At 29.7% G+C, this 12,302-nt stretch overlaps 2 protein-coding genes across 2 annotated transcripts; both read left to right on the top strand.

Annotated features, from left to right (window-relative positions):
- Positions 1 to 1,598: 1,598 nt before the first annotated feature.
- On the top strand, positions 1,599 to 3,373 carry LOC104733631 (cytochrome P450 705A5-like). The gene is made up of 2 exons (XM_010453201.3): positions 1,599 to 2,569; positions 2,653 to 3,373. The coding sequence occupies exons 1-2, from the start codon at positions 1,646 to 1,648 to the stop codon at positions 3,280 to 3,282; spliced, it is 1,554 nt and encodes a 517-aa protein (XP_010451503.2). The 5' UTR covers positions 1,599 to 1,645; the 3' UTR covers positions 3,283 to 3,373.
- Positions 3,374 to 8,221: 4,848 nt separating this feature from the next.
- LOC147930688 (uncharacterized) lies at positions 8,222 to 8,926 on the top strand. The gene has a single exon (XM_087476986.1). The coding sequence runs from the start codon at positions 8,222 to 8,224 to the stop codon at positions 8,924 to 8,926; it is 705 nt and encodes a 234-aa protein (XP_087333112.1).
- The last annotated feature ends 3,376 nt before the right edge of the window (positions 8,927 to 12,302 follow it).

Raw genomic sequence — 12,302 nt, 5'->3', positions numbered from 1 at the left:
ATTTTACAAAGAGATTTGGATTTTCTGGTTTTAAATTTAAATATTATTTGCAGTGAGAACTGATTTAATTTACAAAAGTGTTTAGAATTCTAGATCTGTTCTTAATTGTTTGAATCTTATTAATTTCTTGATTTAATAATTTGTAATTTCCTGAGAAATTCCATAGACCTAGCTTTTTGATCCCCTGAATTTACAAAAGTTTTTATTTATTACTTAGCATTGCTAATTCAATTTTTAATTTAATTTGTTTAACATAATTATAAAACTCTATAATTTATTGTGTAGTCTTGAGTTCTTGTGGAATTTGACCCCTAAATACTGCAATGATATTTTTATTTGAGAGAATAGCTCTAGGGTTTAATTTGAGCATATCATATGTTTCCATTGAATAAATATTGTACGCTTAACACTTTGTATAACATGCGTGGTATCTAAAAAGTATAATATTTTCACATATTGTGTCGGCTTAATTTCTTGACAATTCTAAGTCATTGTAACGGATATCATAAACTGATTCATATTCGTTTTGATTATATCCATCAAGTAGAAATTACATCATAATTAAACGACGAAACAAATTCATCTTACATGAAAACGTGAAAGTTACCTACAAGAAGCATGTTCAAAAAAAATTCTCAAAAAAAAAAAAGAAAAAAAAAAAAAAAAAAGAAGCATGTTCAAACGTTATGACTTAGCCAACCGAGGCATTGACGTTCGTAAAAATGGTTTACTGATCTTTAACTTCTCCCTAACACTACAAGAAAATAGCTTAGAACTGACAGGCATATCTGTCAGAAAACCGTCAGAAACACCCATTACTGACCAAAAACCGACGGAAACTTCCATCGGATCTAGATTGTGTTTTGCCTTTAAAGAATCTGACTGAATCTTCCTAGGAACCTTTCTCGAATAATCTTATGCGTTTTGCAGAAAGACGTAAGTGTCATCATTACCTTTGATAACTTATCTAAACCATTGTTGAATACTCAAATCATATATGATCGGAAGCAATTATTAATACAGTAAACCTAATTCTAATCGTCTCTTTTGGATATGATAACATAAAGGAGGTAAGATTGAATTTGCTGATTTCTACATGCTACATGAAGAATGGGCAAAAGTCATAATGCAAGAATGAATTATAAGAAAACGAAGACGTACTTCACAGCAAGTTATTATTTGTTTATCGATAATCAAGTATCAAAAATTATTCTAATAACAAAATTCTCCAATTTTCTTTAAAATAACTAACTCATTGCTAAGTATTTTTAAACTGAAATCCATAAAAGAAAAGGCATATATACTGAAGAGTTCCAGCTCTACAAATACCTTAATCCGAATCCTTACGTTTAAAGCGATCATTACCCTAATATCTAAGTACTTCACATGCGCTTAATCTATATTAGAAGAATCTGACAATATTGATAGAAGTATTCTAGTTGTCACCTTGGGCGATGAATAATATTAATCAAAAGAGAAGACTTTTATCTAATAAAAAAAAAAAACGACTACAACTTGTAATTTTTTTTCACGTTCTTTCAAAGAGAAAGCATATCATATTTGCTACTAAAACAGAGCACGATAATACATTGATTCTTGACAAAAAGATTAGTCTGCTTCATTTGTCTCTGCACTTTGAGCAACCATGGCAGCACTAATCACACTTGACCTTCAAACAAGCTTCATCTTCATCTTCTTATGTCTCTTCTCACTTCTTTGTTACTCTCTCTTCTTCATGAAACCAAAGAACTCACGAGATGGCCGTGGTCTTCCTCCGAGCCCTCCTTCTCTTCCGATCATCGGTCATCTTCACCTCATTCTCATGTCCACTTTAACCCACAAGTCTTTTCAGAGACTCTCATCCAAGTACGGACCTCTTCTCCATCTCCACATCTTTCACGTCCCCATAGTCCTAGCCTCCTCGGCCTCAGTGGCCTACGATATCTTCAGGGACCAAGACGTGAATGTTTCCTTTCGGAGTTCCCCTCCGATTGAAGAGTCTCTCTTACTGGGATCGTATAGCTTCATCAGCGCTCCCTATGGAGATTACTGGAAATTCATGAGGAAGCTGATGGTTACAAAAATTCTTGGACCGCAGGCACTCGAACGTTCGCGAAGGTTCCGTGAAGATGAGCTTGATCGCTTTTACAAAGTTCTGGTTGACAAGGCAGTGAAGAATGAGACTGTTGAGATCGGTGAGGAAGCAGCGAAGTTCAATAACAACACCATCTGCAAGATGATCATGGGAAGGAGTTGTTCTGAGGAGAATGGTGAGGCGGAGAGAGTCAGAGGCTTGGTCACCGAGTCGATGGCCTTGACAAAGAAAATTTTCTTGGCCACCATATTTGCAAAACCGCTTAGGAAGCTTGGGATCTCACTGTTCAAAAAGGAGATTATGAGTGTTTCCCACAAGTTTGACGAGCTGCTGGAGAAGATTCTTGTGGAACACGAAGAGAAATTGGAGGAGCACCATCAAGGTACTGACATGATGGATGTGTTGTTGGAAGCTTATAGAGACGAGAACGCAGAGTATAAGATCACAAGAAACCATATTAAGTCCTTGTTTGTGGTAAATGTTCTTCTCTTTAGGTGGGTTGTTTTGTAAGCCAAATACCATTGGTTTTATTGACTAACAAATGTTTGTTACTATAGGATCTTTTCATTGCAGGTACTGACACCTCATCGACCACTATACAGTGGATCATGGCTGAGCTCATTAACCATCCCAAGATTCTTGAGAGACTAAGAGAAGAACTCGATTTTGTTGTAGGGAAAACAAGGTTGGTTCAAGAAACTGATCTACCAAACCTTCCTTACTTGCAAGCTATAATCAAAGAAGGGCTAAGATTGCATCCACCTGGGCCTCTCGTGCCAAGGACACTCCAAGAAACGTGTGAAATTAAAGGGTTTCACATACCAGAAAAGACAATAGTTATTGTTAATTCCTATGCTATAATGAGAGATCCTGATTTTTGGGAAGATCCTGAGGAGTTTAAACCAGAGAGATTTTTAGGTTTTTCAAGATCAGGGCAAGAGGACGAGAAGAGAGATAAATTCCTAAAATACATTCCTTTTGCCAGTGGAAGGAGAAGTTGTCCTGGAACAAATCTAGCTTATGTCTCTGTAGGAACCGCGATTGGAGTTATGGTGCAACGCTTTGATTGGAAAATAGAAGGAGAGAAAGTCAACATGAATGAGGCTGCTGGAACAATGGTGTTGACCATGGCTCAACCTCTTAAGTGCACTCCTGTTCCTCGAACCCTAACCCCATTACCTTCCTAGTTCTTTACTTTGAGATGTAAGCTGGTTTACTACTGTTTTTTTGTTTTTTTTTAACTAATCTCGTGATAAATCAAACATGTGATATGATTAAGTTTTAATTCCTAATCACTCATGCCACAAGTGCTAAACGATCTTAAACCATGGATAAAAACAAGTCTTCCTAATCACTCTTAAACCATGTTACGGAGAAAGCTGCATCATAAAATTATTTGTCGTAGGAACTATTCATCATAATCGTGTAAATTGCAGGTACTTGAATACCATCATTATAAGATAAAGATCAAATAACGAGCATGATGATGTAATTGATGACCAATACTGTAAAAAAACAAAAAAAAAAAAACACTTGAGAAATTTATCCAGGATAACCTCAATAACTATTATAACCCAATTAATTTTTTATTCCCTAGATAACTCACATTTTGTGTCCAGATTTTTTTTAATTCCAAATTTACTCTTAATAAAAATTTGGTTTTAAGAAAATAAAAAGTTGGTATTAATTTCTCTTTAAATTATTTTAAAATTACAATCAAATTAATTTTAAAAAAATCCCAAAACTATAAACAAATTGTTATTATGTTATTGATTTTTAATGTATATATACAAACTCGTACTGATCTTCTCTCCCATAACTTTACAAGAAGAAAGCTTATTTTTATTTCTCCATCTAAGATCCTTATCCTTTGTTTAATTTTCTTTTTAATTATCTTTTTTATTTTATTTTCTTCTGATTCTTAAAGCCAAAACAATTATTACTTATTCGCATTTATCTTTCGACTTAGTTCCAACATAATCTAACGGATCAAAAGGCTAATCGGCGTAAGAATTTTTCGGTAAAAGATTGTTCAATAGAGTCGGTGATCGTTGAAAAAGACTGGCAAACCAACTCGTCAAAATTATTTAGAAGTTTGCCAAATCTTCTGAATTTACTTTATATATCTGTCAAATATAATTTACAAGTCAAAAACAAATTTATAGGTCTACCAAAAATGAGCCAAATGTTAGTAGACTAAATATAAACCCAAATGTTAGTAGACTAAATATAAGTCTGCTGGAAAAACAAAAAAAAAAATCTGCAGATTTTTTTCAGCTCTATCACTTTCAGCAGACCAAATGTAAGTCTCATGATTTAATTTAAGAAGTCTGCCAAAAATATGAATAATTTTTTATCATTATTCCGAGTGTTTGTAGACTAAATAAAAATCTAGTGGAAGAATCTAAGAAATCTGTTAAAAATATACAGATTTTATGCATGTTTATCAATTTCAGCAAACTAAATATAAGTCTGATGCTTAAATTTTAGAAGTCTACCGAAAATATGCAGATTTTTGGTGAGTCTGCCAAATATTCGCAGACTAGTTATCAGTCTGGTGGAAGAACCTAAGAAATCTGTTAAAATTACGCAAACTTTATGCATGTCTATCAATTTCAGCAAACTAAATGTAAGTCTGATGCTTAAATTTAAAAAGTCTGCCAAAAATCTGCAGATTTTTTGTTAGTCTGCCAAATATTCGCAGACTAATTATAAGTCTTGTGGAAGAACCTAAGAAATCTGTTAAAATTACGCAGACTTTATGCATGTCTATCAATTTCAGAAGACTAAATGTAAGTCTGATGCTTAAATTTTAAAAGTCCACCGAAAATATGCAGATTTTTTGTTAGTCTGCCAAATATTCGCAGATTAATTATAAGTCTGCAGGAAAAACTTAAGAAATCTGTTAAAATTACGCAGGCTTTATGCATGTTTATCAATTTCAGTAGACAAAATGTAAGTCTGATGCTTAAATTTTAGAAGTCTGTCGAAAATATGCAGATTTTTTGTTAGTCTGCCAAATATTCGTAGACTAATTATAAGTCTGCTGGAAGAACCTAAGAAATCTGTTAAAATTACGCAGACTTTATGCATGTCTATCTATTTCAGCAGACCAAATGTAAGTTTGATGATTTTATTTTAGAAGTCTGCCGAACATACGCAGATATTTGGTTAGTCTGCAAAATGTTCGAGACTAAATATACTTAATATTTTTGAAGTTAAAGTGGATATAGCCATTGTCGATGGGTTGAATATGTGTGACTATTAATTTTTCAAATTTTAAACTATTCTTTTTCTTTTTAATAATTTTCTTTTCCATTTAATTTGTTTATTAAAGGATTTTCATTTAAAGTTTTTTAAAAATAGTTTAATTTAATATTTCATTTTCTAAATTTCATTAAATAATAATTATGAATATTTAATATTTTAAAGAATGATTTTTAAAATATTTATTAGTTATGTAGTTAAGAAAGAAAATGAATAATATGTAGAATGGTAATATCGTAAAAATGTGTGCTGAAATTTTTTAGAAATCTTGATAGGTTACTTTGGTGATTTCTAATAAATTCTAGGTTATGGTAGGAAATCTCCCAAAAAAATTTCACAAACATTTGCAATGAAAATATGTAACAACATTTCTTATCAAACACAATTTAAGTTGTAAAACAATACTGATCCATTGAAGCGGAGAAAGTATTGAATCCTCTATATATTCAACTAGATTATATTTTTCTTTTAGTTTTGCTATTCTTCTTGACATCTCGACAGTAAATTAGAAAAATATTACCTTTTAAAATCACTAGGTGCTTCCCCACGCAACGCGTGGGTTGTGGTGTAGTTGGCACTTTCTTGTTTTTTTGGTCTATTTCTTTTTCTCTTTTGTATTATTTCGTTTTAATTAGGCATAAATGGGCTTCGCAGTCACTTGTATTAATACACTATATGTTTATATCATTTCGTTTATATGTGTACAATTGTTGCGTTTATTTTTTATGAATTATGAGGATGTTGTTTCTTGCTTTTGAAGATCCAATCTTATCATTGACTGATATTGTTCCAAATACATTTATTGTATTTTAGATTTCTGATTAACTGCTTATGTAAACCCTTCATATGTTGATGTTGCAATAATAAGTTATTTTTTAAAAGTAATTATTTTCCGTGTAAGTGATTATGTTTGTATGTCCATGTTTTGGTCTAATATCAATAAGATCGTTTATGTTTTTCTTTAGTTGGCTTTGAAACCAATTTTGAGTTAAGCAAATAATGGGTCGAATTATGGTGTTAATAAGTAATATAGATTCTTATGTATATATATTGTATATATGTGACTATAAGTTTAGCTAACTAAAAAATTCTTTGATATTTAAATATAATATTGAACATATATATATATATATATATATTATTTGTGGGAGGAATGTGTGGAATTATTGGATAGAAGTTATTTTTGACCTCTTATGCCTTTAAAGTGATTAATGCATAATTTATTTTATTTTCAGTTATAATTTTATTTTAATGTGTGAGTTAAATGTTTTGGGTTTATTGGGTCTTAAATATTGTTTAAAGCAATTAGAAAGCAAAAAAAAAAAAATAGAAAACATTAAATAAAAATCAACCATAAGGAGAGACCAAAGCCTTACTTTTATATATATGATATATTGCTTTAAACTTTGAAATGAGAAATATATTATAAACAATAATTTTACGTGAGAAATATATTAATTTAGCCAACCAAAATATGAATATAAGTTTAGCCAACCAAAATAATTAAAAAATATTAAAATTTAACCAAAAATAATTTCTCTTGAAAGATAATAAGTTAGTAGGAGGAATGAATTAATGTACAATTATTGGATAGGAGTTACATTTGAGTTAAATGGAGTTACATGTCTTTAATTATAAATAAATATTTTAATTTTTTATAACCTAAAATAAAAGTTATACCAAGTGGCTGAATCAAAATTCACATGATTTGGTTGTTTGTTGATATAAACTCAACACTTACACATAATAATTCAAAATAAAAATATTACTTTTTAAGTGACAAACTAAATTAATTTTCTTATAAAGTTATATGAATTCTTCAATCTCAATAATTTTAAAAATCCCAAGGATAACTTATATTTTTTTTGGTTTTTATTCATCAATTTAATTTTATAGTGCTAGATTTCATACTAATGGTTTCATCTTTAGAGAATTTAGTGAAATGATATTTTTAAAATTATATTTTATTTTTATATTTAAGTTCCAGTTGAATATGATTTGTTTTTTGGATCATTTTTTATTTTGATTAAAGACACAAAAAACTAATTGTTTAATTATGTTCTTTTTGTTTTCAAAAACCTCAAATCATAAAAATATATATATATATATATTAATCTCTGCAAATTTATCAATTGGATCACAAAACAAAATAGTCTTTATAAATGGATAAATGGATAATTATATTGATCTTTAAATATTATATTGATCTTTATAAATTATTAAAAATGATACATGAATATGTGAGATAACCAGGGACATAATAAATAATTACATATGGATCATTTCAACTTTATGATCTTATTGTGTGGTGAATATTGTAAGGAAGTATGAAAATAATGACTTATAAGTGTTAATATAAAATAGAAAATGGTGATAAACATTTTTAAAGATTAAAATAAATATATAAGAAATACATATCATACAAACTCTAAAACTAAGCTTTTACAATGATATTTGATTTGATTTTTTATAACCCATACAACAACAATAACAAAAAAAATACAAAACAAAACAAAACAAAAAAGAGATTTGAGAGTAGTGGAAGAAGATGAGAGAATGAAAGAGTGATAGACTAAGAGAATAAGATAATGAGTATTTATAGGAAGAGAAATGATGAAAAATTACATTTAGAAAAATGAGAGTTACAATTCTAATTTATTGTTTTGTTTTAATACAATTGATTAATTGATTTATTGGCGGCGGGGTATCGCGTGTGATTTGGGCTGCTCCCGGTGTGGTGCGGAGGAGGAAACCGTCAATCATGTTCTGTTTCTTTGTCCACCAGCACGTCAGGTGTGGGCCCTATCTCAGATACCGGTAGGCTCACATTGTTTTCCGGTGGGCTCTGTTTACGCTAATATGGATCATTTCTTGGACCCTAAAAGCCAGGGATCCCATGTGTCTGCCTACCCGTGGATTCTTTGGTATTTATGGAAAGCGCGTAATGCAAAGGTTTTTGAAAATATTACGGAAAGACCGGAGGAGGTGATTCGGATAGCTGAAGGAGAGGCTTTATCCTGGCAGCAGGCTCAGGAGGAGGGTGATGATGCGGATTCGATTGGCCAGCCATTGGTTGTTGAGCCTAGTTTTCGGAGGACACCCTTTTCTCTTCCAATGGTTTTTACAGGCGTTCGTTGTTTTGTCGATGGCTCTTGGAAGTCAGGTGACCGTTTTGCAGGAGCTGGCTGGGTTTGTACCAAGCCGCAGGATCCGATGCCAAGTATGGGAGCTACTAACTTTCGAAGGAGTCTCTCCCCCCTACACGCTGAAGTCGAGGCTTTCATTTGGGCAATGCGCTGCATGATCGGACATGATTACCATGACGTGGCGTTTTACTCAGACTGCGCTGACTTGGTGAAGATGGTGTCTTCACCAAAAGACTGGCCGGCGTTCTCCACTTATCTTGAGGACATCACGATGGACAGGGAGGAATTTTCTTCTTTTTCCTTATCTTTTATTCCTAGGACTGCAAATGTAAAAGCGGATCTCTTGGCACGCTGTGCGCGCACATCTCCGCATAATGTTCTGTATGTAAACAATTTCCCTCCGCATTGGCTCATCTGAGCTAATCTTTTGTTGACAAAAAAAAAAAAGATTAATTCAACTTAGTGGAGAAATAAAGTTAATACATAATTTATAGGGGAACAATACTTGGGTTCACCCCTAGGGGTGAACCTCTCCACTCACCCCCTTATAAAATAAGAAAATAAAATCTGTATATATTATTATAAAATTAAAAATCTTAAACCGCTCTTTAATAAACCCAAACCGACATATATAAAATCTAAATCCTAACCATCTCATTTGTGAACCCAAACCGATATATAATTTCGTTCTACTTGTAAAATCTAAACTCTAACCATCTCATTTGTGAACCCAAACCGACATATAATTTCGTTTGAATTGTGAAATCTAAACCCTAACATCTCATTTGTGAACCCAAACCGACATATAATTTTGTTCTACTTGTAAAATCTAAACCCTAACCATCTCATTTGTGAACCCAAACCGACATATAAGTTCGTTTGAATTGTGAAATCTAAACCCTAACATCTCATTTGTGAACCCAAACCGACATATAATTTTGTTCTACTTGTAAAATCTAAACCCTAACCATCTCATTTGTGAACCCAAACCGACATATAATTTCGTTACAATTGTAAAATCTAAACCCTAACCAGCTCATTTGTAAATCCAAACCGACATATAATTACGTTTGAATTGTAAAATCTAAACTCTAACCACTTCATTTGTAAACCCAAACCAATAAATAATTTTATTCTAATTTTAAAAATCTAAACCAAGCCAATATTTATCTTTCCTTAATTAAAAGTATGCAGAATTTGTTTCCTTATTTAGTTTGCTTTTTAATTTAGTTTTGATTTATTTTTTAAATAAAATATTAGATGGAAGATTCTGATTGGCTGAGAGAAGAGGGGGTGAATGGAAAAGTTCACCCCTAGGGGTGAACCTAAGTATTTTACTTTATAGGGAGAAGCTATAAAGATTTCAGTTTTATATTATGTGAGTTAAATGTGAAATTAATTGTTTTTAAATTTGTGTTTTAATATAATTTTTTTTTGTTAAAATTGCATTGCCAAGTGGACCAATAAGGAGAGACTGAAACTCTATACATTATTAAAAATGATACATGAATATGTGAGATAACCAGAGACATAATAGATAATTACATATGGATCATTTCAACTTTATGATCTTATTGTGTGGTGAATATTCTAAGGAAGTATGAAAATAATGACTTATAAGATGTTAATATAAAATAGAAAATGGAGATAAACATTTTAAAAGATTAAAATAAATATATAAGATATACATATCATACAAACTCTAAAACTAAGCTTTTACAATGATATTTGATTTGATTTTTTATAACCCATACAATAACAATAACAAAACAAAATAAAACAAAAAAGAGATTTAAGAGTAGTGGAAGAAGATGAGAGAATGAAAGAGTGATAGACTAAGGGGGGTGTATTGAAACCATGATTTTGGAAGATTTGATGGGATTTAGAAAATTTGGAATTTTGAAAGATTTTAGGGAAGTTGGTATGATTTATTGTAAAATTCTTTCAAATCCCACATAAAACCATGAGATTTGGATTTCTCTATTTTTAACTAAACAAATCCCACCTAAATCCTCCAAAATCTCAAAAATCATTAAAATCCAAATCCACAAACTATTTTGAATAACATTGGATTTTAAAGTAGATTTTTAAATCATCAGTTCAATAACAGTGGATTTTAATAGACTTTTTTAAATACATGATTGAATAACATAGGATTTGTAAGTTTCACACAAATCACTTAAAATGTCAAGTTGAATACACCCCCCTAAGAGAATAAGATAATGAGTATTTATAGGAAGAGAAATGATGAAAAATTATATTTAGAAAAATGAGAGTTACAATTCTAATTTATTGTTTTGTTTTGATACAATTGATTAATTCAACTTAGTGGAGAAATAAAGTTAATGCATAATTTATAGGGAGAAGCTATAAAGATTTTAGTTTTATATTATATGAGTTAAATGTGAAAATTAAGTGTTTTTAAATTTGTGTTTTAATATAAATTTTTTTTGTTAAAATTGCATTGCCAAGTGGACCAATAAGGAGAGACTAAAACTCTACTTTTATATATATGATATTGCTTTAAACTTTGAAATGAGAAATATATTATAAACAATAATTTTACATGAGAAATATATTAATTTAGCCAACCAAAATATGAATATAAGTTTAGCCAACCAAAATAAATAAAAAATATTAAAATTTAACCAAAAATAATTTCTCTTGAAAGATAATAAGTTAGTAGGAGGAATGAATTAATGTACAATTATTGGATAGGAGTTACATTTGAGTTAAATGGAGTTACATGTCTTTAATTATAAATAAATATTTTAATTTTTTATAACCTAAAATAAAAGGAATACCAAGTGGCTGAATCAAAATTCACATGATTTGGTTGTTTGTTGATATAAACTCAACACTTACACATAATATTTCAAAATAAAAAATATTACTTTTTAAGTGACAAACTAAATTAGTTTTCTTATAAAATTATATGAATTCTTCAATCTCAATAAATTTTAAAATCCCAAGGATAACTTATATTTTTTTTTGGTTTTTTCTCATCAATTTAATTTATAGTGCTAGATTTCATACTAATGGTTTCATCTTTAGAGAATTTAGTGAAATGATATTTTTAAAATTATATTTTATTTTTATATTTAAGTTCTAGTTGAATATGTTTTGTTTTTTGGATCATTTTTAATTTTGATTAAAGACACAAAAAAACCAATTGTTTAATTATGTTCTTTTTGTTTTCAAAAACCTCAAATCATAAAAAAAATATATATATTATATTGATATCTGCAGATTTAACAATTGGATCACAAAACAAAATAGTCTTTATAAATGGATAAATGGATAATTATATTGATATTTAAATATTGTATTGATCTTTATAAATTATTTAAAATGATACATGAATGTGTGAGATAACCAGAGACATAATAGATAATTACATATGGATCATTTCAACTTTATGATCTTATTGTGTGGTGAATATTGAAGTATGAAAATAATGACTTATAAGATGTTAATATAAAATAGAAAATGGAGATAAACATTTTAAAAGATTAAAATAAATATATAAGATATACATATCATACAAACTCTAAAACTAAGCTTTTACAATGATATTTGATTTGATTTTTTATAACCCATACAACAACAATAACAAAAAAAAATACAAAACAAAACAAAACAAAACAAAAAAGAGATTTGAGAGTAGTGGAAGAAGATGAGAGAATGAATGAGTGATAGACTAAGAGAATAAGATAATGAGTATTTATAGGAAGAGAAATGATGAAAAATTATATTTAGAAAAATGAGAGTTACAATTCTAATTTATTGTTTTG

The sequence above is a fragment of the Camelina sativa genome, chromosome 12 (genome assembly GCF_030686135.1).
Source record: "Camelina sativa cultivar CO46 ecotype springtype chromosome 12, ASM3068613v1".
NCBI lineage: Eukaryota > Viridiplantae > Streptophyta > Magnoliopsida > Brassicales > Brassicaceae > Camelina > Camelina sativa.
This window is presented reverse-complemented; position numbering and strand designations above follow the sequence as displayed.